This window comes from Moschus berezovskii, chromosome 8 (assembly GCF_049115385.1).
Source record: "Moschus berezovskii isolate FMDL1 chromosome 8, NW_MosBer_1.0, whole genome shotgun sequence".
Taxonomy (NCBI): Eukaryota; Metazoa; Chordata; class Mammalia; order Artiodactyla; family Moschidae; genus Moschus; species Moschus berezovskii.
Window position 1 is genome coordinate 74,110,195 of NC_142467.1, and position 27,219 is coordinate 74,137,413.

A 27,219-nucleotide genomic window follows, 5' to 3' on the forward strand; every position below is an offset into this window, starting at 1 on the left:
GCTTTTGCATTTCCATAGAGATTTAAGAGCCAACTTATAAGTTACTTTAGTTCAGTTCAATCGCTCAGTTGTGTCTAACTCTTTGCGACTCCGTGGACTGACTGCACTACACCAGGCCTCCCTGTCCATCACCAACTCCCGGAGTTTACTCAAACTCATGTCCATCGAGTCGGTGATGCCATCCAGCCGTCTCATTCTCTCTTGTCCCCTTCTCCTCCTGCCTTCAATCTTTCCCAGCATCAGGGTCTTTTCAAATGAGTCCGGTCTTTTCAAATGAGTCAGCTCTTTGCATCAGGTGGCCAAAGTATTGGAGTTTCAGCTTCAACATCAGTCCTTCCAGTGAACATTCAGGACTGATTTCCTTTAGGATGGACTGGTTTGATCTCCTTGCGATCCAAGAGACTCACAAGACTCTTCTCCAACACCACAGTTCAAAAGCATCAATTCTTCGGTGCTCAGCTTTCTTTATAGTCCAACTCTCACATCCATACAGGACTACTGGAAAAACAGTTGACTAGATGGACCTTTGTTGGAAAAGTAATGTCTTTGTTTTTTAATATGCTGTCTAGGTTGGTCATAAATTTTCTTCCAAGGAGTAAGCATCTTTTATTTCATGGCTGCAGTCACCATTTGCAGTGATTTTGGAGCCCCCCAAAATAAAGTCAGCCACTGTTTCCACTGTTTCTTCATCTATTTGCCATGAAATGATGGGATGAGATGCTATGATCTTCGTTTTCTGAATGTTGAGCTTTGAGTTCACTTTCATCAAGAGGCTCTTTAGTTCTTCTTCACTTTCTGCCATAGGGGTGGTGTCATCTGTATATCTGAGGTTATTGATATTTCTCCCAGCAATCTTGGTTCCAGCTTGTGCTTCATCCAGCCCAGCGTTTCTCATGGTGTACTCTGCATATAAATTAAATAAGCAGGGTGACGATTTACAGCCTTGACGTACTCCTTTTCCTATTTGGAACCAGTCTGTTGTTCCATGTCCAGTTCTAACTGTTACTTCCTGACCTACATACAGATTTCTAAGAGGCAGGTCAGGTGGTCTGGTATTCCCATCTCTTTCAGAATTTTCCAGTTTATTGTGATCCATACAGTCAAAGGTTTTGGCATAGTCAGTAAAGCAGAAATAGATATTCTTCTGGAACTCTCTTGCTTTTTCTGTGATCCAGCAGATGTTGGTAATTTGATCTCTGGTTCCTCTACCTTTTCTAAAACCTGCTTGAACATCTGGAAGTTCACGGTTCACATATTGCTGAAGCCTGGCTTGGAGAATTTTGAGCATTACTTTGCTAGTGTGTGAGATGAGTGCAGTTGTGCGGTAGTTTGAGCATCCTTTGGCATTGCCTTTTTTAGGGATTGGAATGAAACTGACCTTTTCCAGTCCTGTGGCCACTGCTGAGTGGCGACTAAGTTACTTAGTTTCCAGCTTTGTTTCTGGTAATGTTCTGTTTCTTGAAGTGTATTTTATCTGATAGAACAACTAGACAGTTCTAGCCATTTCAGCTCTTTTATGCTTGCTGCTTGCTTGGTGTATGTTTTTCTGGACGTTTACTTTTAACATGAAAGTGAAAGTTGCTCAGTCGTGTCCAACTCTTTGCGACCCCGTGAACTCTGTACATGTATAGTCCATGAAATTCTCCAAGCCAGAATACTTGTGTGGTTAGCCGTCCCTTCTCCAGGGGATCTTCCCAACCCAGGGATCAAACCCAGGTCTCCCACACTGCAGTGGATTCTTTACCAGTTGAGCCACCAGGAAAGCTCACTTTAACATAAATGTAAAGTGAAGTCACTCAGTCATGTCTGACTCTTTGCGACCCCATGGACTGTAGCCTACCAGGCTCCTCCATCCATAGGATTTTCCAGGCAAGAATACTGGAGTGGGTTGCCATTTCCTTCTCCAAACATAAATGTATATATATATATATATTTAAAGTATGTGTCTTGTAGACACCATATCATTGAGTCATGCTTTTTATCCATTCTGATACTGTCTAATTTTTAATTGGAAAATTTAATCATTTATTATTGATGTGATTGGATTTAGGTCTGCTATTTTGTTTTTAAATTTTTGTCTGTTTTTTTTTTCTTATTTTCTATTTTCTTTTGATTATTGGAATATGTTGGAATATATGTTACTTTTTTCACTTTTATTTTTTAAAACTATAACTATTTTTAGTGGCTACTCTTGGGGGAAGATAGTCTTCCACAGTCTGCTTAGAGTTAATACCACTTTATGAAGAGTATAGAAATCTTATAACTATATAAGTCCATTTACTACCTTACCCTTTCTTTTATGCTATAGTTGTCATATATATCTACATATATTATAAATCCTATAAAACAGTGTTACAGGTTTTTTTTGCTGTGAATTGTAAAGAAATTAAGAGGAAAATGATCATTACTAGATATTTACCATTTTTTATATTCTTCAGTTCTCGATGATCCCCTTCAGTCTAAAGAATTGCCTTTAGTATTTCTTACAGTGTGGGCCTGCTGGCAACAAACTTCCATAATAATTCCTTAATAATTTTTTTATCTGGAAAATGTCTTGATTTCACCGTCATTCTTTTTTTTAGGTTTATATATTTTAAAATTCTGTTTGTCTGGTTTTCAACTCTTTTACTTATTTCTTAATCTTTGCCATAACCATTGCATTGTTAAGATAAATAAATTAATAAGCAAATGCTATTTTATTAATATAAATAGTATGAAATTTAAAATGTGACTTTTTTCCAAAAGTTAATGCTGAGCTTGGTTTTCAGAGAGAACCAATCAGATCAGAACTCATCTTTTAACTCTATATCTAGCTCTTCTTTCTGATGTTCTTAGTTCTATTAATATTATATTGGTTTTTTCAGTCATTGCAGTTCAACTTCTTAGGATCAATATCTTTTGAATTATCAAATGCTGCTGTATTTTTTTCAAGTACTACATATCTGACATCCATTTAATTCATCTGCATTTCTGAAATCCTGTTCATAGGGCACTGTTCTGTTCAAATATCATCAATTGAGTTCTATATGATTTAATTCCAAAACACTCAATCCAGCAAATATGTTTGAGGGCCTCATCATCATTCTTGAAGGATGTCTTCACTGAATATAGAATTTGAGGTTAATAGGTTTTTCCCTTTTAGCAATTTAAAGATTTTTTTCCACTATCTTCTGACTTCCATAGCTTCTGATAAGAAGTCATTCAAATGGTTGTACCCCTCTAAATTGAAAACACGTCACACTTTCCTGATTCTCCTTGTATGTCAAATAATTAGGGATTGTATCCTGGAACTTGTGAATTTACATTGGGTGTTCTAGCATGTGTTTTATATCTCAGAAAAGTATTGTATTTTGTTTCATCAGACAGTTCACTGGATTAGAATCAACTTTATACACTCTTGTTTGGAGAAGCAGTTCAAATCTAAGTTTGGTTATTTATCCTTCACTGCAGTCTGTTTAGTGCATGAATAGTTCTGGAGTCAGCCAGAGACCTGGGCAGAGTTTCTTCACAGAATATGGAGTTTCTCCTCTCTGGCTTTTCCTTCTAGAATATTACTTACTTTGGATTTGTCTCATGTTTTCTTATGATTAAATTTATGTTAAAATCTTTTTGGCAGGAATAACAAAGAGAATGTTATATTCTTCTAAGTGCATTGTGTCTTTTTCAGCTTGGACTGCTCCAACATAGTACCATAGATTGAGTGATTTATAAACAACCGGTTGTTGGATGGCAACAACAATGGTTGGATGGCATCACTGACTCAATGGACATGAGTTTGGGCCAGCTATGGGAGTTGATGATGGACAGGGAAGCCTGGTGTGCTGCAGTTCATGGGGTTGCAAAGAGTCGGACACGACTGAGCTTCTGAACTGAACTGACAGAGACAACCGAAATTTATTCCTCACAGTTCTGGAGGCTGGAATTCTGTGATCATTGTGCCAGAATGCTTGGGTTCTGGTGAGATCCCTCTTATGGATTGCAGACATCTGACGTCTTGCTGTGTCCTCAGGTGGCGGAAGGAGAGAGCTCTGGTCTCTTCAGTCCCTTATAATAGCACTAATCCCATTCATACAGGCTCACCCTTTCAACCTAATCACTGCCCGAAGGTCCCATATTCTAATACCATCACATTGGGCATTAGGATTTCAGTATATGAGTACTGGGGGAACACAAATATTCAATCCGTAACATATTACATCAGGGAGCAATTGATATCAGTTTTGTTATTGAGGATGTTTAATTTGATCCTCTCTCTAAGGTAGTGTCTGCCAGATCTCCTTCCGCAAAGGTACCTTTCTGTTTTGTAATCAGTATGTCATCTGTGGGATAATACACTCTGAGGCTGTATAAATAGCCTATTCCCAAACAGACATTCACCTGTGGTTTTAGCATCCAATGGTGAATCTTGCTTAAATTAATTGTTACTATAATAGTAAATGGTGATTTTTTTTTTTAATTCCTGCAATCCTTCTGTAAGAGAAACTTTCCCGTTGAAAGTGAAAGTATTAGAGTCGCTCATTTGTATCTGACTCTGACTTTATGGACTGTAACCTGCCAGGCTCGTCTATCCATGGAAGAATGGACAAGGCAAGAATTCTGAAGTGGGTTGCCATTCCATTCTCCAGGGGATCTTCCTGACCTAGGAATCAAACCCGGGCCTCCTGCATTCCAGGCAGATTCCTTACCAACTGAGCCAGCAGGGAAGCCCCATTAATTTTTTAAAAAATATGACATGAATTCATTTTTAAAATTTAATGTGTCATAATTATTTCTAGCAGCTTGTTCAAATTGTTCCAGATTTGGCCAGTGAAAGTCCTTTCAGGTGCCTTGTATAACCTTTTGTCATGTGCCCATCAGTTTTACTTTCTACTAAAAGAAGTTACGATGTTGCTTTGACTTTTCCTATGTCAGCCGTGGAATTTGCAATTTATCTAGGAGTCCCACTCTTAGTCATTATGCTATTTTGCCTCCTAACAATTTTTTTTAAGCAGTACATCTTCATTATAGAAGATTTAAGTGGAAAAAATTTTTTTAATTGAAATGATGTTGGTTTATAACACTGGAAAATTTTACTCAGAAAAATCTCATCCATGATTTGGCCCAGTCCAAGATGACAGAGGATGAGATGGTTGGATGGCATCACCGACTCAATGGACATGAGTGTGAGCAAGCTCTGGGAGCTGATGATGGACAGGGTAGCCTGGTGTTGCAGTTTATTGGGGTTGCAAAGAGTCGGACATGACTGAGCAAGTGAACTGAATTGACCGAAGCCATTGTTAAGTTTGATGTGTATCTTTTCCTTACTTTTTTTGTTTTTATTTACAGGCATACCTTGTTTTATTGCACTGTCTTTTAGTGTGTGTGTGTGTGTGTGTGTGTGTATGTTTACAAATTAAGTATTTGTGGTAGTCCTTTGTCAAGCAAGACTGTCAGCACCATTTTTCTAACAGCTTTTGCTCACTTCATGTCTCTGTGTCACATATTCGTAGTTCTTACAATATTTCAAATTTTTTCATTTTTCTGTTTGTTGTGGTGATCTGTGATCAGTGATATTTAATGTTACTACTGTAACTCACTGAAGGCTCAGAAGATGGTTAGCACTTTTCAGCAATAAAGTTTTTTTTTTAATAGTATAGTTGCTTTACACTACTGTGTCAGTTTCTGTTGTATAGTGAAGTGAATCAGCCATATGTGTACATATATACCGACAATAAAGTATTTTTAATTAAGGTATGTACATTATTTTTTTTTGGACATGATGCTATCATATGCTTAAAATGCTACAGTATAAGAACCTACTGTATAGCACAGGGAACCCTACTCAGTACTCTGTAATGGCCTATATGGAAAAGAATCTAAAAAAAGAATGGAGATATATATATATCTGATTCACTTTGCTCAACACCTGAAACTAACACAACATTGTAAATCAACTATACTCCAATAAAACTTAAAGAAAGTGCTTCGTTGGTGGCTCAGTGGTAAAGAATTCACCTGCCAATACGGGAGACATGGGTTGAATCCCTGATCAAACTTTCTGTAACTAGAGAAAAGCCTGCACAGTAACCAAGACCCAGCACAGCCAAAAATAAAATTATTTTTAAAAATCAGAAAAGACTATAATATAGTATAGATATAATTTTCATATGCATTGGGAAACTAGAAAATATGTGCAACTTGCTTTATTGCAGTATTTGCTGCTTTGCACTTGTCTGGAACTGAACCCACAATATCTCCGATGTATGCCGGTAATTAGCTTTGAACAGCAGGTTTATTTTGAGACCATTTAAAAATTTTTATTGTTTAACAGTATAATAAATCCCTATGAACCCATTTTCCAACTTCAACAGTTATCAACATATGACCAATCTTTTTTTATATATAACATTCCTCCCATCCACCTCCCACTAGATTTTTTGAAGCAATTTTCAGACAGATTATATATAAATATTATAATACTAAAAGATAAAGACTATTTTTTAAAAAAATACAGCCACAGTACCGTTTTCATACCAGTCAGCATTTCCCTTTCCTCAGTTTTATCATAATTTTTATTTTTTTTAAAATTTATTTTATTGGAGGCAAATTACCTTACATTAATATATTGGTTGGTTTTGCCATACATTGACACGAATCCGCTCCGGGTGTACATGTGTTCCCTTTCTTGAACCCCCCTCCCACCTCCCTCTTCCCCATATCCTCCCTCCCAGTCATCCCCGTGCACCAGCCCCAAGCATCCTGTATCATGCGTCGAATCTGGACTGGTGATTCATTTCACATATGATATGTGAATTTTTTTTAATGGTTTTTAATGGTTTGAATTTTTTTTAATGGTTTGTTCAAATCAGGGTCCAAACAAGGTTCATGTGCTACATTTGGTTGATGTCTTGCAAGTTTCTTTCTTTCCTTTTTATTATTATTAATTTATTTGGCTGTGCTGGGTCTTAGTTATGGCATGTGGGATCTTTAGCTGCAGCATGTGGGATTCCTGACCAGGGATCAACCTGGGCCCTGCATTGGGAGCACTTAGTCCTAGCTGCTGAACCACTGGAGAAGTCCCAGTGTCTTTCCATTTTCTTTTAGTCTCTGTATCCTCTTCTTTTTGTTTTCTGTATAGTTTGTTAAAGAGATTGGATTTTTGTCTTTCAAAATTTCCCTCCTAAATTTTGCTGATTGTATACTTATTATCATCTTTAACATGGTCTTCTGTTCTGAACTGTATTTTCTGGAAGCTTCTCTTTTGATTTGAGGCTTGATCAGATTCCATTTTGGAGGAGGCAGTGGTGACCCACTCTAGTACTCTCGCCTGGAAAATCCCATGGATGGAAGAGCCTGGTGGGCTGCAGTCCATGGGGTTGCTAAGAGTCAGACACAACTGAGTGACTTCACTTTCATGCATTGGAGAAGGAAATGGCAACCCACTCCAGTGTTCTTGCCTGGAGAATCCCGGGGACGGGGGAGCCTGGTGGGCTGCTATCTATGGGGTCACACAGAGTTGGACACAACTGAAACGACTTAACAGCAGCAGCAGCAGCAGCAGCAGATTCCATTTAGATTTTAAAAAATTTTTTGTTGTTGTTGGCCTCGCTCTTCATTGCTGCATGCAGACTTTTCTGTAGTTGCTGTGAGCAAAGGCTTCTTTCTGTTGCAGTGCTGGTGGCTTCTCTTGTTGCGAAGCACAGGCTCTAAGCACATGGGCTACAGTAGTTGCAGCACATTGCGTCATGTGGGATCTTTCATTGCAATTCTGAGACTCTCTAGTTGTGGTGCTTAGGCCCAGTAGTTGGGCCTGGGGCTTACTTGCTCTAAGACATGTCAAATCTTAGTTCCTCAGCCAGGGATCCAACAGGTGTCCCCTGCATTGCAAGGTGGATTCTTAACCACTGGACCACCAGGAAAGTCCCTAGATTTTTTTTTTTTAACAAGAGTATTTCACAGGTGGTGTATTATATCATTGTGAGATACATACTCTCTGGTTATCTTTCTTTTATAATGTTAAGATTGATTAGTGGGATCAGCCTGATCCATCTATTTGAAAGTATATTCAACTAATAGTCGTTGATGATCATTACCCAGATCCATTATTTCATTAAGGGTGTCTCTCAATATTTAAATAATTTTTTAAATTATAAAAGGAATATATGCTCATTGAAAAAAATTGGCAACATAGAAGGATAATCATCCAAAACTAACCATCCCCTAATATCCTTGCTGCAATTACAGTTAATATTTTGGTTTATTTCCTTTTGGTCTTTATTTTAAAATTTCTGCATAGTATTTCATTCTGTGTTTGAACACTGGGTTGTTTCAGTTTTTCATTGTTATAAAAATGCTTTGATAGAATATCGTTGACTTATGATTTTGTCTAAATTCAAGTGATTTCCTCAAGAGTAGATTCCCACATTTTAATTCATGGATCAGAACATGTGAATTATGTTTAAATTCTTTATGAAAGTGAAAGTGTTAGTGGCTCAGTTGTGTGTGACTCTTTGCGACCCTATGGACTGTAGTGCGCCAGGCTGCTCTGTCCATGAAATTCTCTAGGCACCGATACTGGAGTGGGTAGCCATTCTTTTCTCCAGGGTCTCTTCCTGACCCAGGGATTGAATCTGGGTCTCCAGCATTGCAGGCAGAATCTTTACATATTGTCAAATTGCTTAAATAAAAAAGCCAACTATTAAAGAAAAAGATTGTCCTGTAAATATACACATATACTAGTAGGGACTGCACAAGTGATTGTTTTTCTAAGACCTCCAAATTATTTAATACCTCGTAGATTGAAGAATTTTATTTGTAAAAATATTATGGTGTAGACCCTTTATTTCTATATCCTAAGTAGGAATTGTGTGGTTTAAGACACAGAATTAATTCAGTTCAGAGAATTAATTCTTTCCTTTAAATCTCAGGGTGGTGAGGGCACTGCAAAGCATATTTTTATATGAGTATTTTTGTCTTATATGGAAAAATGTTGAAGAAACCATGCAGGGGTCAACTACAGCAGCACTGAAGATTAAGGTCATTTGCTCAACATTCAGGTGTACTTTTTTGAGACAGGCAAGCTTATCTCTTAAACTTGAATGAAAATTGCTATAACTTGAGTAGGGACAGGATGCCTATGTGCCTTCTCCGCAACAAAGAGGGCAGTTTGGTATTGTGGTACTGGCTTTGGACTCTTAACAGACTTGGAATCTTATCCAGGTATTTGCCAAATTAAAGCCTCTGAGCCTTTATTTGTTCATTTGTTCCTTGGACCCAGTGATGCCTGCCTTTTTTTTTTAGTGTTGCTTTATTTAGGAAGTATCAACATAGTCATTAGGATTTTTTAGTTAGGAACTATCACTAGTAGAATAAGATTATAAGCCTAGTACCTAAGAGAACATGAATTTGCTTATTGAATGGAATGAGGCAGATGGGGTCTTTTTATTTCAAGAGTATTTCACATCAAACTCTAGAGACATTTTCATCTAAGTTACAGAAATATTCTGTTGTTTTTAAAGCCAAGAAAAGATTCCACTGAACTTGAGAATAAGAAAATAATTGATTCATTAACTATACATTTATATCTTGTATCAATTTTATGCCAAGAATATGGAATACTGAAGTGATTGAGAGTTGACTGGGGGAAATAAATAGGTAAAGCAATAATTACAATGTTGTATGGAAAATGCTGTGATACATGCACATAGAGTTCTGTTCAAATGTGGAGATTGTGGCATTCTTTGGTTAGGGAAGGGCTTCCTGGGTACGCCAACTGGCAATCCTGGGCCTAAATTATTCTTGGAGTAGTATTTTTGGAAGACAGACTAGAGGAATTGAGATTAGAAATAAGGAGACAAATGATGAAGCAGTGTCATGGGAGCGGACAGATTTGAGAATCTCTTGTTAAGAGAATCCATCAAACTTTGTGACTGAGAGTCTGAATGAATGAAGGCAACTTTGACTTAGGTTTTTGGCTAAGCCTACTTAGCCAATTCAATGGGAGAAAATGTCTTTTCAAGAAATGATGTTGTCATACACAAAATGAATTAAGCTCAAATGAATTAGAGACCTAAATGTGAAACTGGACACTGTAAAAGTCCTAGAGGGAAACATAGGCAAAACACTGTCTGACATACCTCACAGCAGTATCTTGTTTGATCCAACTCCCAGAATAGTGGAAATAAAAATAATCAAATGGGATCTCCTTAAATGCAAAAGCTTTTGTGCAACAAAGGAAATGATAAAAAGCCAACTCACAGACTGAGAGAAAATATTTGCAGATGTGACTGACAAGGGGTTAGTCTCAAGTCTACATACAATTTGTGAAGCTGAACATCATCAAAACAAACAACCCAATCAAAAATTAGGCAGAAGACCTAAATAGACATTTTTCAAAGAATATTTAGCCTTACTAATTATTCAGTTCAGTTCAGTCGCTCAGTCGTGTCCGACTCTCTGCGACCCCATGAATCACAGCATGCCAGGCCTCCCTGTCCATCACCAACTCCCGGAATTCACTCAAACTCATGTCCACAGAGTCGGTGATGCCATCCAGCCATCTCATTCTCGGTCGTCCCCTTCTCCTCCCACCCCCAACCTTTCCCAGCATCAGAGTCTTTTCCAGTGAGTCAACTCGTCGCATGAGGTGGCCAGAGTATTGGAGTTTCAGCTTTAGCATCAGTCCTTCCAGTGGACACCCAGGATTGATCTCCTTTAGAATGGACTGGTTGGATCTCCTTGCAGTACAAGGGACTCCCAAGAGTCTTCTCCAACACCACAGTTCAAAAGCATCAATTCTTCGGCGATCAGCTTTCTTTAGAGACATGTAAATCAAAACTACAATGAGATACCACCTTATACCTACCAGTCAAAATGGCTATCATCAAAAGATCCACAAACAAATGCTGGAGAGGGTGTGGAGAGAAGTGACAGTTTCAGGTGGACACTAAAGGGATTCAGTCATACATACACATGTATCCATTCTCCCCCAAATTCCCCTCCTATCCAGGCTGCTACATGACATTGAGCAGTTACCTATACTATACAGTAGGTCCTTGTTGGTTATCCATTTTAAATATAGCAATGTGTACCCATCTATCCCAAACTCCCTAACTATCCCGTCAAGCTATACTTCAATACAAAATAAAAAATTTAAAAAAGAAATGGCACTGGGACAACTTAATATCTGCATGTGAAAAAAGAAGTTGAACCCCTACCTCACACCATCTACAAAATATGGATTGAAGACCTAAATGTAAGGGCTGAGATTATAAAACTCTCTTAAGGGTAAATTTCATGACCTTAGATTTTGGCAATGGATTTTTAGATATGACACCAAAAGCACAAGCAACAAAAGAAAAAATTAAATTATCAAAATTTAAATGATTTTGCATCCAAGAACACTATCAAGAAAGTGAAAAGGAAATTTACAGAATGGGAGAAAATATTTGTAAATCATATATCTGATCAAGAGTCTAGATTTCAGAATATATACAGAATTCTTACCACTCAACATCAAAAAGGACTCAATTAAAACAAAAGACATTTTCTCCTAAGAATATATACAGATGGCTAGCAAACACTTGAAAAGATGATCAATCTTATTAGTCATTAAGAAAATGTGAGTCAAAACCACGAGATACCACTTCATCCTCACTAGAATGGCTATTTTAAAAAATGAAAATAGCAAATATTGGTAAAAATATGGAGAAATTGGAAGCCCAGTACACTGTTGGCAGGAATGTAAAATGGTGCAACTGCTGTGGGGAATAAAAGGAATGAAGTGCTATCACATGCCACAATATGGATAAACCTTGAAAACATATGTTAAGTGAAAGAAGTCAGTCACAAAAGCCCACATATTGTATGATTCCATTTATCAGACATGCCCAGAATAGGCAAATCCATAGAGACAGAAAGCAAATTAGTGGTTGCCTAAGGCTGGGAGTATGGGGAAAAAGGAGAATGGCTGCTAATGGGAACTAGTTTCTTTTTTAGTTAATGAAAATGTTAAAGTAGGTAGTGATGATAATTATACAACTCTGTGAATATACTCAGAATATACTGTGTAATTTTATCCCAATAAAAGTGTTATGTTGAAACAAATATAATTGTTTCATATGTATGTAATTGCTGGAGAAGACTCTTGAGAGTCTCTTGGACTCTAAGGAGATCCAACCAGTCAATCCTAAGGGAAATCAATCCTGAATATTCATTGGAAGGACTGATCGTGAAGCTGAAGCTCTTAATACTTTGGCCACCTGATGCACAGAACCAACCCACTGGAAAAGACCCTGATGCTGGGAAAGATTGAAGGCAAAAGGAGAAGGGGGTAGCAGATGATGAGATGGTTAGCATCAGCTACTCAATGGACATGAAGTTGAGCAAACTCTGGGAGATAGTGAAGGACAGGGAAGCCTGGCATACTGTAGTCCATGGGGTTGCAAAGAGTTGGACATAACATATCTATTGAACAATGACAACAACATTGAAATAAAATAGAATAGTGACAGCAGAGTCAGGATGGATATTGAAAGTTTGAGGATAGCACAGAAGTTGTGAAATAATTTCTGAGTAGAATATGGAGTATGTAGACATACTAGGATTACTAGGCCACACTGAGGTGTTGCTTGAGGTTTTAGGTCTTAAATATAACATGAGCATAGTCAGCACAGTTGTGCTGCTTAGGTAGGGACCCATAATAGGTGGTGAATTAGAATTAACCAGAATTGGGTTTTGCGAGGCAGTACAGTAGAAATAAGTTGAGAAAATATTCAGAGGAATAGCTGGTATGATCACCATGAGATCTAAGTTAGGTAAGAAGGAAAGTGAGGATGTGACAGGATGATGGCCAATGAAAAGGTGATAGCCTGGAATTGTGGGGCTGAAGGATTATTAGAATTAGAGTATTAGAAGGAGTGAGCTGGAAAATATAGGTGGTGGTGGTCTTGAAAGTGGCATGATTATTGTTGACAGGCTCAGTCAGGGTTCCTCACTGGAACCACAGAACACAGAAAATGAATCGAATGTTTTCCTTCCTTCTCCCAAAGATGATACATAACTGGTGGTACTATTCTAAACGCAGAGGACAGAGGTTAATGCATTACATGCAATGGATGCCTGAAGGCATTATGCTTTTCTCTCACAGTCCCAGCTGAGCAAAAGCTAAGATCTCATTCATGGGAACTAAAAGCGAAAAGGTCAAGGAAGTGAGAGGACAGATACTGAATTGAACCATAGCTAACCTAAGGTTGGACTGCAAAACACTGCAACTTGCGTATTCTTCAGCTAATATATAGGCATTCAAATCATCAAGAATGATGGCAAGAGGGGCAAAAGCAAAGTAAGTCGTCTGTTAAAATGTTCAGTGAATGGCCAGGAAAGTGGGTGGGGTGGTTGATGAGGGGGATAGTAGATGACTTCTTCAAGGTGGAGTCGCAAGGGCAGCAGAATGGTTTGTGCTTCAAAAGAGGTTTTTGCAGTAGTCTGGAAGCAACAACGAGGAGTAAGAAGGTATTTACTCCACCTCCGGGTTAGTGGTACTGAGATGTAAGGAAGAAGAAAGAGCCAGTACTTGAGAGGGTACAGGGAGAAACACTACCTTCAGAGGACAGTCATCTTTTAGTTACAGCCAGAAGATGAAGAGTACTTTCACAGAGAAGGTTAAGAACGTTAAGGACTTTTTTTTTGATCACTGACCCAAATTCCAGAGGGCAGTTATTGTGAGAGCAGTAGCGGAAGACTGAGTCATATTAGAAAAGTGTGCCCAGATGACAGATTAGAGTCATGTGGGAATGAGAATCTAAGTGATGAGAGAAGCCATGGGAAGCTTGAATTTCTTGAGGTGTTCAGGGTAAGCAAATTTAAGGCAATCAAGAATTAGTCCTGGTTGTCTCTTAAAGGAGAAGTGCTAGCCAGTGGAACTGTCTGTAGTGACAGAAATGTTCTGTAACAGTAGGACCAGACATGGTAGCCACAAGTCGCATGTGGTTATTGAACACTTGAGATTTAACTCATGTGATTGATGAGCTAAATTTTAAATTATGTTTAATTCTAATTGAGATTTAAATTTAAATAGCCACATGTCTCAAAATGGTAGATAATGGTCAGTTCTTTTGATAGCCTTTGTGTTGGGACTAGTCTCTTAGGGAAGGCTGGCAGCACTGAGGCAGGCAACCTGCAAGTGGAGCAGGCCTTTCCTTTTTCCTCTAACATTTCACTAAGAAAGTGCTAAGTTGGAGGACAGTCAGCCTTAACAGGAACATAAACAAATCTGTGGTCTCCCATTATTTTCTGCTGATGTGGTTTTGAGGCTGAGAGAGACAAACTGAGACTAACTTCTGTCATTCTGCCAAATGTCTCTTTGTGTGTATATACGTTTAACTCAAGGAGCCATTGTCTTCACTGTTTACAGTTCAAGGTCTTATATTTTTATTTTTGATTGCTTGTCTGCTTTGGATTTTGAAAATAAATGTGCTGATGCTTACATAGTATTGGTAATTGTTCTGTAATGCTTTAGTTATTTCATTTTATTTGTACAAATTAGAATGGGAAACACTTAAGAGTAAAACCTAATCCAGTAGGTTGGTAGGTGTTGATTTAAAGATGGGCTTACATCTTTGGATAAGAGTAAGAAATAAATACGGAAGACTAATAACAAGAATTACATAGTAATAAACAACTAATGTTACCTGAGTGCTTTCTGTGCACACTCTTAAACTTATTTGGATTATTTGATGTGAGCCTTATCAAAACCCAAGGGGATAGATGCTTATTACCATGTCATTTTGTGGGTAAGTCAGCTGATACTCGGACAGCTTAGGTAACTTATGGAAGGCAACACAACTAGTAGAATCCCAACTTGGGGATAGATTTGTCCAACTATAAAGTTGATGCTCATTATTCCATTGTGTGTCACTGCTTCTTTGTATGTTGACAGTGCCAAGTCAAGTCCCAAGTGCAGTTTCCTAGGGTGTTTTCCATCCAGTGTTTTATAAAGGCCCGAGTTAGTGGTTGTAGGTTTATGGGTGGCTCTCTCAGCTCTCAGTGATATTCCTCCTTTCTGTTTTGCTTACCTTGCCTAGGTAGTTGTTCTCCTGGAGTTGTCCTCAGACTCCATTGTTCCTTTTTGAAATCTTTGGCTATTGTCATCAGCAACTGAGTTTTCGGACTTAAGTTTCATATTGAATTCTCATCCTGCAGCTGGTTGAAATGGCTCTCTCAGCACTCATAAACCAGAGTAGGAGACTCTTTTAGAGCAACTTACCACCTTTCTGCTCCTTTGTAGGGTAGTAGTTTTTCAAGGAAAAATGTAGCAGCAAGGCCCAGTCCAAGTCTTCTCTGATCATAACATTTAATATAGAATTAGCATATAATTCTCAGCCATCTGCCAAATCTCTTTTCCACCTGCCCATTTATCATTTTTTGTCTTCCCATCCATTGCTGTCTTATTTCCCGGGAGAGGCAGCCTGCTATTAGAGAAGAACATATATTTCTTTAAAGTCAGACTTATATTGTGTTCTTGGTGCCATGTTTCTTTGTTGTTGTTTTAGCTTTGTGATCTTGGTCAGTTTATTTCATCATATATAAAATACAAATAGTGATATGTGCCTTGCAGGACTGTTGTAAAGATTAACAATTATGTTTATTAAGTCCCTGGTACAGAAAAGTTTCTCATAAAATAAGAATCCTTTTTCCCCATGAATCCCTTGCTATGACTTAAACTGACAAATATTTATTAACATCTAATCTTTGCTAGCCTGTGTTGGGGATGGTAAAGAGATCAGATCAAAATCTGGAATTTCTGGATTCAGACGTTCTTGTGATATAGAAAAACAACTGACAAATAACAGAAACGTGCTATTTACAGAGGTATAAATTAATATATAGAGAGCTTCCCTGGTGGCTCAGGCAGTAAAGAATATGCCTGCAATGCAGGAAACCTGAGTTCAATCCCCGGGTTGGGAAGATCCCCTGGAGAAGGAAATGGCAACCCACTCCAGTATTCTTTCCTGGAGAATTCCATGGACAGAGGATCCTGGCGGGTTACAGTCCATGGGTTTGCAAAGAGTCGGACACGACTGAGTGACTTAACACCTTCAACTTTGTGTTAATATAAAGTGCTATAAACAATTAATTTCTTTCCCAGCCCTGTTTGTGGAGTGGTTTCTAAGTATTTCTTTTGGAAAAATACTTGATAGTCAAGATGGGGGACAAATAGAGAGGGGCAGCAAACACTTAAAGGTTTCAGTTCAGTTCAGTCGCTCAGTCGTGTCTGACTCTTTGCGACCCCATGAATCACAGCACGCCAGGCCTCCCTGTCCATCACCAACTCCCAGAGTTCACTCAAACTCATGTCCATCGAGTCTGCGATGCCATCTAGCCATCTCATTCTCTGTCGTCCCCTTCTCCTCCTGCCCCCAATCCCTCCCAGCCTCAGAGTCTTTTCCAGTGAGTCAGCTCTTCTCAGAGGTGGCCAAAGTATTGGAGTTTCATTATGTAGTCTGAAATGCCAATCTTTTAAGAATTGATTTCAGCAAGGCACTTGATAAAATCTGTCAAAGTCCTTGTACATAAGTTGGAGAAATGTGGGTTAGCTGATAGAATAGGAGGTGGGTTTTGTAGGTGGTTATACAACTATGTCCAGGATGTTTTTCTCCTGCAGTACTTTATTTTTACTTATAAAATCTCTGAGTTGGAGGGAACTTAGAAATAGATCATCTAGTCTAATTTGTGCCTAAGTCCTCACTATAAGCTGGTCTCTTTTTCTCCCTTTGAAGAGAAAAGGGAGAAACTTAAAAAAATTTTTTTTTTAATTTTCTAATTGGAAGTTTGTACTTCTTAATTTCCCTCACCTAATTGCCATCCATGCCCCCCTGCCTGCTGCTACCCACCCCTGGCAACTACCTGTTTGTTCTTTGTTTCTGTGACTCAATTTCTGTTTTGTTGTATTTGTTTTATTTTTTAGATTCTACATATAGATGACATCATGTTGTGCTTGTCTTTCTCTGTCTGACTTACGTCACTTAGCATAATACCCTCTAGGTCCATCCATGTTGTTGCAAATGGCAAGGGCTTTTTTTTTTAAATGTCTGAATAATATTCCATTGATACACATATCACCTCTTCTCTATCCATTCATCTGTTACACTTACGATGCTTCCATATCTTGGCTATTGTAAATAATGCTGCAGTGACCATAGGGATACATATATTTTTGAATTAGAGTTTTCATTTTTTTCAGGTAAATGCATACTTTAAAAATTTTTTAATTCAGTAGTATAGAAAACTGTATAGTGAAAAATATGCCTACCACCTATTCTAGTCCCCTGGTGTCCCTGTCATCCTCTCCAGAGACAAGACATTATTAATAGTTGCTTCTGTATATGATCATGTTTTATTATACATATCTCTTTTAACATTGTATTACAGTGATTTTAGTGTATGTGCTGTCTCCCTTAGTAAATTGTGAGCTCCTTAAGAGAAAGGACAATGCCTGATAATTTCCTGTTATCTCCCCAAATTACTCACACATTGAAGATTCTCAGTAAATATTTGCTTGATTAAGTATTTAAAGGAAATTTGGACTAGGAGAAGATAGGCTCCTCTGGTAACATGACACAGTTTTCTGTGTCCTTGGCCTAATCATTTACAACCATTTTTCCCCAGTGACTTGGATGAAGATGTAGAAAGCATGCTTGTCATATATGCAGATGAAGCAGAGCTGGAACAGAGAGCTAGTATAACATCAGATGACAGAATCAAGACTTCAGATGATCTCAACAGACTGCAATGTGCAACTGAAAAGAACAGGGATAAATATAAAACCCTGTTGAAGGGGAAAAATACCCAACAGCTTAGTTACCCAAATATAGAATTAGGAGACCTGTCTTGGTAGCATTTTGAAGATGATTTGGGAGGAAGGGGGATATATCTTAATTGCCTTTAAGTTCAGTTTAAGTCACTAGAATACCAGGATTGTCACAGCCTTGGCTGAATTAGTCTGGATGATGTAGCTTGTGGTTCTTGTGTTCTCTTTACTGGTCAGATTGCTTGTTGGAATATTGGATCTGTTTTGGGGTGCCACACATATGGAAGACTTAACAGATTGGGGTATATGTAGAGGTTAACTTGAAAGATAAAACATGGGTATAAGAATCAGACAGATCTAGACTGTGTCCTGGGTTCTTTTTCCTAGTTGTGATAGCTTGGCAAAGTCAATTCCTTTGAGTTTATTTTTGTACCTTTAAAATAGGACAGAATAATAGTACCAGTCTCTGGAGGATCATTAAAAGGATTAGAGCTACCCTAGGCCCTCAAAAGGGTCTGTATTACAAGTCTTATTACAGATTGGCTTAATGACTAGATATAGTACCTGTTTTGAAGGTTACAAGTAATGCAGCTTGTTCCATGTTCAAAGAACTGACTTGTGGAAAAGGGGGTAAATGTATCCATACAGCCCGTAAATGCAGACTGAGCTAGAAATGTTGTGTAGCAGTAGAATGGGTTTCTCTAGGAGGAAGTAAATTCTCCTCAGTAATTGGACATAGTCAAGTTGAGACTGTATAATCACTTGTCAGGGATACTTTTAGAGGCATTTTTATGAGTGGTAGGTTGGACTAGAAGGGTAGGTAAACTATGGCCAGCCAGAGCCAAATACAGTCAGACATCTCTTTTTGTAAATAAAGTTTTAAGGCTGACTGCAATGCCGGAGACCTGGGTTCAATCCTGAGTTGGGAAGATCCCCTGGAGAAGGACATGGCAACCCACTCCAGTATTCTTGCCTGGAAAATCCAATGAACAGAGAAGCCTGATGGGCTATATAGTCCATAGGGTTGCAAAAGAGTCGGATATGACTGCAGTAACTTAGCACACACCACACCCCATTATAATGTTGTCTATGGCTGCCTTCCTACTATAGAAATGCTCATGCCCAGTTGAGTAGTTGCAACAGAGACCATATGGCCTTCCAAACCTAAACTACTTACTGTCTGGTCCTGTACAGAAAAAATTTGCTAATCTCTGGTCTAGGTAAGTGCTTCCACAACCTAAATTATTATGTGAACTGATAACCTTTCTAAATCTTCTATCATGGAAATTTCAAGTGTCAAGAGGGACAAAGGCAAGGTTTGAAGTGAGATGTTCATAATTCTTGTTAACTGCAAGGAATGAAGACTGAAAAACAGTTGGTTAACTTCCAAAACCCTTTAAGAGAGGTTTCCTAGTCACCTATCCCAATTTTAACAGAATTTTAAACTTTTCTGCTTCCAATACATTTTATATTTACAGTCTACTGCCAGCTAACAGATTTTCTTCTTTTTTTTGTTTGATTCCTTGTCTTTCTTTTCCTGTTGAAAGTGTTGACTCGGAGTCAAAGAGAGGCCTTGAACAGAAGTGCCAGTGTGACAGCTGCTCAGACTTCCCTAGACATTGACAAGTAAGTAGGTGCGCTGTGTTTACAGAGCTCTTGCTTAACATACCATTGCTTAGACCAAATGAGAGACCAGTTCCTCTCTTACCCTGGGTTTCTTTGACCAGGCAATCAAATCGTTGCTTTAATGCCTGAACTTCTTTTTAGTATTCCCAGTTTATGTCAGTATTGGTGGCCTCTTGTGTCCCTTTTTGTTACTCTGAAAAGACCCTGCCACCCACTCCACTTCCACATTGCTCTGAACTTTCTGTTTTCTTTTGAATTTGCGTTTTGGTGTTTAGTGCTTTGGGGAAGCAGTAAGCTATTTTGCAATGCAATGGTACAGAAGTTGAGTTGCAAGAAGTTGGGCAATATTGAAGACTTCCTTGGGTTGTGGGTTGCAGCTTGACTAAGAACCCTCATTCGTTCCCAGTGGAGGCAGAGGCAAGGGGGAGGTCAGGTATAAGTGCTACCTCCTAAAAGTAAAGATATCACCAACGATACATTAGAACAGTTAGTAATTAGAAACATTTTTCTTTGAAACACAGATCCTATCTTAGACTCTAAATTTCATAGCTGCCTTCCTTAATCCAACTGAACAGAGCTGATCCACTTCCTTCTTTTAGAATCCTACCATCATGCAGATATTCTTCTAGGACTGTATTCATCACACTATTACACTAATCTTTTTTCTTTCATTTTTGACATTTCTGTCTCCCTGGCTAGGCTGTGAGTTATAATATTTGAAGACAGATACTTGCCTTTATTCATGTTTATATCCCCAGCATCTAATAGAATGTGTGTGAGACAGCAATAACAGTAATACCTCTTTGTTGAGCTTTTAATATTATATGCCGGCCACCGTGCTGAATGCTTTATTTACTTTATAACTATCACAGTTGTTGATATGGTAGTATTTTATTCTTTTTTAAAAATAGATATAAAAACTGAAGAGAAATTATAGGTAACTGGTTAAGATTATGCGACCAGAACTGGCAAAGTCTACCTGACTCAAAAACTTATGCTGCTTTTACAGTGCTGCTTCTCTCATGTAAGTAGGGTATTAATCATGCTTTTTACATGAATGGATAAACCTTGAAAGGTACACTAGTCTAACTTTTCTCATAAAGCAGAGTTTCACTTGTAGTCTCTTTCTCCTATTTTAAAGACCTCTCAGAGAAACTTTTCTTAAAGGCAGTCTAAATCTTTCTGTAGTAACTGATTAGCAACAGCCAGAAGTTTTGGAAGGTTTTCTTTGGCTTCTTAAAACTAAGATGATCTTATGAGTCAGGCAGACCTGGCTTCTGACAATTATAGGACGTTGGGGAGAGTAGTACCTTCCTAACAGGGCCAAGGAATTAATTGAGAAGTTGTGTTTAAAGGGCCTTGCACCAATTCTCACCACCGAGAAAATACTTCATGATTGTTCATTTTCTTCCTTTGTCTCCAGTGATTCCATTTTCGCTGATGCCCAATAAACTTTACCTCAAGGACACAATTTCCTCTCTTTACACAAAGTCTATGTTACAAAAAGATAAAAATAGCTATATATATATGAAGTTATGCAAAAGCCTCTGGCAGAGCCACATGGTTTTAGTAACTTCCTAGCTGTAGAATTGAGGAAGGCAGCATATAGACAGACTTGATTTACTAATCAGACAAGTTCACCTTCCCTGGTAGAAATGTCATTTTTGATTTAATGCTCTTGGTGTTCTCTTTTCTGTCTAAATTTTTAACTTCCCTTTGAAAAAACTATTACACTTAATTTGAGAAGACTCTGACAGAATATTTTATGTCTGAAGAGCAATCAGCATTGTTTGAGTTAGTTAGAAGAGCTTATTTCATTATCATCATACTGCTGCAACAGCAGGATACAAAGAAACAGCCAGGGAAAACTGCTAATCACTCAGTCCTTTGGATTGGCATTGGGTTCATTTTATTGATGATCCTGCTGAGCGATTCTGCTTTGGTTGACATTTCTCCTCCATAGAATAAGTTTAAGATGTAAAAACACAATTTGAGATGTATCTAGGAGCATAGAGGCAAAAGCAAATCTTTTTTTTTTTTTTAACTGCTTTTTCTCCATTTTTTTCTGATTGGCTAGGGATGAGAAGTGTTACCTCTGTAAATCCCTTGTTCCACTCAGAGAGTACCAGTGTCATGTAGAGTCTTGTCTCCAGCTTGCAAGAGGTGACCAAGGAGATGAGCCTGAAGAGAGTGAGAGAGTATGCACAGCTGTGGGGAGGAAGCGTCCACAGTGGCTGAGGAACCTAAAGGTATGTATGGAGTGTTTTAGGAAAGGTTACCAGTTCTTCACATTTTGTTCAGGGCTTTCTTTCTCCCCTTCCTCCCTCTTTCCTTTTCTTCTGTTTATCTTGAAACGAGGTTTGTGCTTTTTAAAATTATAATTTTTTTAAATTAAAAAGTAATATATACTCAAGTAGTATACATTTAATATAGAAAATACAGGAAGTTAAAAAAGTATGAAGAATCAGGGGGAATTATCATCCATAATTTAGTTACACAAAGATCTTTTAGTATTTTGGCCTATTTTTTTTCCTATTCATTTTCAATTAATAATATATGTACATACACATGGAGAAGGCAATGGCAAGCCACTCCAGTACTCTTGCCTAGAAAATCCCATGGATGGAGGAGCCTGGTAGGCTGCAGTCCGTGGGGTCGCAAAGGGTCGGACACGACTGAGTGACTTCACTTTCACACATTGGAGAAGGAAATGGCAACCCACTCCAGTGTTCTTGCCTGGAGAATCCCAGGGACAGGGGAGCCTGGTGGGCTTCCGTCAATGGGGTCACACAGAGTCGGACACGACTGAAGTGACTTAGCAGCAGCAGCACATACACAGTTATCATTGTAGCATAACAAACTTCCTAAGTATATTTTTAAACTGTTTCTGAAATTACTCTTAATGTTTGTATCACACAGTCAATTAATTATTCTCATATTATTGGACATTCAGATTGTTTCCAGCTCTTTTGTATTATAACGCTATGTTTAAAGCATTAATTGGTCTTTGTATTACTTCCTTAGAATAGATTTCCTGAAGTGGAACTCTTAGGGCAATGAATCTAAACATTTAAAAAATCTCTTGAAACATATTGCCAAATGACTTTCTAGAAAGTATATTCTAGTCATACCCCCACTGCCAGGAACATATTCACGATCAACTCTGCTGAACACCTCATGTACCCAGCCTTATTAGGAAGTTGTAGGATCTGGCCCTGGTCACTGGGAAGATGTGCTTTCTGGCCTTTGTGATTAGAGAATAGGAAGAGCAAGTCTTGGCTTTGAAATTAAAGATAAAGCAGCAGCTCCATATTTTACTGACATAGCAATCATTGCACACCAAGATAGAGAAGCCATAATATGTCATGAAGGGAAAAAGGGACCCCTGTATGAATGGGGTGATTTTTGAGATTGTAATTTGGAATTGAGGCTTATGGTTATGTGTTTATACCACAGAGCTAGTTTTTTCTCTGGCATCACTGTCTCTAAAAGCTAACTTGAAACTCATTATTTTCTGTTTTAAATCTCTCCAAATCTATCATAGGTCAAAGGTTACTATAGAATAAACCACAATCACAGACAACTAATCAAACTGATCACATGGACCACAACCTTGTCTAACTCAATGAAACTATGAGCCATGCTGTGTAGGGCCACCTAAGACGGATGGGTCATGGTGGAGAGTTCTGAGAAAATGTGGTCCACTGGAGAGGGGAATGGCAAACCACTTCAGTATTCTTGCCATGAGAACCCCATGAACAGTATGAAAAGGCAAAAAGATATGACACTGAAATATGCACTCCCCAGGTCGGTAGATGCCCCATATGCTACTGGAGAAGAGTGGAGAAATAACTCCAGAAAGAGTGAAGAAACGGAGCCAAAGTGAAAACAATGCTCAGTTGTGGATGTTACTGGTGATGGAAGTAAAGTCTGATGCTGTAAAGAGCAGTCTCCTTGGAAGAAAAGCCACAATCAACTTAGACAGCATATTAAAAAGCAGAGACATTACTTTGCAGACAAAGGTCCATCTAGTCAAAGCTGTGGTTTTTCCAGTAGTCATGTATAGATGTGAGAGTTGGACTGTAAAGAAAGCTGAGTGCTGAAGAATTGATGCTTTTGAACTGTGGTGTTGGAAAAGACTCTTGAGAATCCCTTGACTGCAAGGAGATCAAGCCAGTCAATCCTAAAGGAAATCAGTCCTGAATATTCATTGGAGGGACTGATGCTGAAGCTGAAACTCCAATACTTTGGCTACCTGATGTGAAGAACTGACTCATTGGAAAAGACCCTGATGCTGGGAAAGATTGAAGGCAGGAGGAGAAGAAGTTGACAGAGGATGAGATGGTTGGGTGACATTGCCGATTCAATGGACATGAGTTTGAGCAAGCTTCAGGAGTTGGTGGTGGACAGGGAAGCATGGCATGCTGCAGTCCATGCGATCACAAAGAGTTGAACACAACTGAGCGACTGAACTAAACTGAGAATAATTTGCCTTGACTCTGGTATCCATTACTGGATATAGTCTTGGCATAAAGGTGTATCTGTTAATCATGTTTGCTTTTTTACTGTGTAAAAGCGATAAGTCGCTCAGTCATGTTGGTCTCTTTGAGACAGCATGGACTGTAGCCTGCCAGGCTGCTCTGTCTATGAAATTCTCCAGGCAAGAATACTGGTGTGGGTTGCTATTTCTTTCTCCAGGGGATCTTCATGACCCAGAGTTCAAACCCAGGTCTCCTGCATTGCAGGCAGATTCTTTACCACCTGAGCCAGCAGGGAAACCCCGTCCCTTTTTTTAAATTGTGTACCCTCCTTTATTAGAAAGCAAAAAACTTCCATTCAGGTGTGTCCCCACACCTCCTCTGTCCTGGAGATGCTGTGATCTAGGCTAAGGAAGTTGCATTTTAGATTCTCTGTGTAACCTTTTCATCTCTTTTTCTGACACAGGATAAAGGCCAAAATGAAGGCCGTCTCCTCCATCTCTTGGAACAGTCTGAGTATAAGACTGCAGGTGAGGCCCTCAGGACCAGTTTTCTGAGCTTTCTGCCTAAGGCCTTACAGTAAACATAGCCACTAGCAACTCTTTTACTAGTTTTTACTAGAGTTATGAGGGTGCATATTTGACCCAATCAGCTGGCCTTTGAGACTTGATCTAGATCATCTCTCCCTAAGGAATATGAAATACTCTGTCTTATTTATCGTGTGTTTTGTTTCAGCTTTTATAAAGCTTGAGCCTTCTACTGCCTGTTGAACTGGGGAAAAAACATTTCCAAATCACAGGGCAATGGCTCAAGCCCTAAATACCTTTTACGTTGAAAACCAGACATTACTGTCTTCTCCTAATGTTTTCTGCATTATTCATGTTACCCTTAGCTTAGTGTCTCAACCTATCCTCCTGAGAGTCTGTGGCATTGCATAGAGTTGGTAAACTTCATAGATTGAAAGGATTATATCTAGTAAAGCTCCACATATATTCCCTGATGTAAATAGGCTCTTGATAAATATTAGCTGCTATTATTATTATTGGTCTTGTTGTTGATAGTTGCTTTTGTTAAAATTTACTAGACGTAGATGAAAGAGGAACTTTTGCTTAGGTCTGATGAGATTTGCTTGCTATCTAGTTCTAATAGTTCATTCCCACCCAGTAAATCTGTTGTGTCTTCTGATGACGATAAAAAGGCTGCCTCTCTAAGCCCATAGCCTGCTGCCTTTAGGTCAGCAGATTATAGATCTGCAGGTAGCATATTTCCCTTGGCAACTTGTTGTTCCTCAAGTCCAGACTTGAAGTAGGTTTATTCAGTGGTTATTCATTCAAAAGTGTTCACCTCTGTACTTCTGCAGCTAAGTCTATTGGATGCTAATGCTCACATTCCATTGGTCTGGGAATTGGAGATCTGAGCTACCTGGATAAGCTTGATGAAGAGCAGTGCCCAGAACATAGGAAGCACGTGATCAGTGAAAAGTATTATGGTTGTAGCACTACTAAAAAAATTACTACTTTTTCTCTCCTCACAGATGCAGAGATAAAGACCAAGTTTTCAGAAACAGGAGCCTCCAGGTGAATTGGGGTGTGCATTGAAGTGTGGCTGTCAGCAGTTTTAGAAAAGTACAGGCCTGGTCCTATATTCTGTGTATAATGTGGTATTTAAACAGTTGAAGTAGAAAGCTGTGGAGCTGTGTGACCATTCTTGATATAACTCTGTGACCCTCATATGTCTAGGCTAAGAATTGGGTGACTACTACCGTTCATTCATGGTGTTAACATAAGCACAGAAAAAGCTGTCTTACTCTTTTGTGCCTGTCTATCCCCACCCAGCCCTCATCTTTTGACGTAGAATTCAAACAATTTGGGAATTTGGTTCTGAATCCTCATTTCCTCACTGCCCAACTGTGTGGCTTTGGGTGTATAATTTACCCAGTGTCCTCATATGTGAAAGGGAAATGACAGGACTTATCTGATTGAGTTATTCCAAAGATTATGTGAGCTAGTAGTATATGTAAATACCCCTGAGACACATACTTATTATTAGTAGGTGTATCTTGAATTCTGATGTTTTTTTCTCCTCTCTAGGGTGTCTTCACCAGGTTTAGAAGAAGCAGGCTGCAGCAGAGAGATGCAGAGTTCCCTTACATATCTCGATTCAAATGAGTCTCCCATCAAGTCTTTTGTTTCTGTTTCAGAAGCCACAGATTGCTTAGTGGACTTTAAGAAGCAGCTTACTGTCCGGCCACGTAGCCAGACACAAACCAAAGCAGGCAGAGGAAGAAGGAGGAAATCCTGAATTTCTAGGGTCTGAAGGTTGACAAGATCATTAGCAATAGAAGTCTGCCATGTTTATTAAGCCTTTGTGGCCTGCAGTTCATTGTTAAGGAAGTGTTGCCCCTACAGTTTCTACCACCAGCATCTACTCAACATTCTGGTTTTTATGTTTTCTATGAGCTATACAGACAACTGTGTGTAGTGTTCTGTTTTATAACAATCTGTTTGAATTCACATATACTTAAAAAGAAAATTCAAATATATTTATCTATGTTTGTATGAAGTCTTATTTCAATAAGATGGAGAGTTTCCTTTTTGTCTCTGTGTTGCAGGGCTTGGGGAGGGGCGTTTTAATTATGGAGCTAGTTCTCAGACTCATAAATTGCATGTTTTGGAATTCCATTACTGGTCTCTGACATACTGCCTATATTCACTGAATGTGTAGTGTACAGTTTTGACCTTCTCTGACTTCATTCTGGAAGATGCCAAGGGATTGAATGCTACTTCTGTTCTGCTCTCCTTACTGTTCAGTGACTTGTCACTTCATCTTGCTGCCTCACCCAGTTAAGAATTCTCAGCCAGAGCACGGGACCTTTGAAGGAATATGTCCAGTCATTCTTTCCAGGAATTTGTAAATGAACTCTCAAGTTATTAATTTCTATACAATTATTTTTTCTTCCTGGATTAACCAGTGGGGATGCCTTGCATATTCATCTGCTAAAGCAGAGATTGCTTCTCTTACCATCAGAGGTCATAGCAGCAACAGGAAGTAATTTCTATTTCAGTGCATCAGTAGAGGAATGCATCTTCTCAACCTCGTTGCTCAGGATCTTCCAGTGAAGAGCAGGGCTGTGCACAGACAGACTCTAAAGATGAGAGGATGTTGAATGGCAGAAGCAACTACTTAAGGGAGATGACCAAACAAGGATGTTGAGAAAACTAGCATTGGCCCAAGTTGATTTGATGTTGTAGTGGAAGTTGGTATGAAGTGACTCCCAAGCAGGAAAGGATCTTGGGATAGGATAAATGGGACACCACTCAGACTCTC

General features: G+C 38.7%; 1 protein-coding gene across 3 annotated transcripts in view; it reads left to right on the top strand.

The window, feature by feature from the left end:
- UIMC1 (ubiquitin interaction motif containing 1) overlaps nucleotides 1-26,438 on the top strand; it is a 139,321-nt gene extending 112,883 nt beyond the window's left edge. For 2 of the 3 annotated variants that reach the window (XM_088838756.1, XM_088838757.1), the window contains exons 11-15: nucleotides 19,336-19,414; nucleotides 21,492-21,663; nucleotides 24,359-24,422; nucleotides 25,427-25,469; nucleotides 25,983-26,438. In XM_088838756.1, the coding sequence (XP_088694882.1) occupies nucleotides 19,336-19,414; nucleotides 21,492-21,663; nucleotides 24,359-24,422; nucleotides 25,427-25,469; nucleotides 25,983-26,193 (569 nt within the window). In that variant the 3' untranslated portion in view covers nucleotides 26,194-26,438. The remainder of the gene's footprint in view (nucleotides 1-19,335; nucleotides 19,415-21,491; nucleotides 21,664-24,358; nucleotides 24,423-25,426; nucleotides 25,470-25,982) is intronic. The other variant, XM_088838758.1, reaches the window with a different exon arrangement.
- Nucleotides 26,439-27,219: the final 781 nt, after the last annotated feature.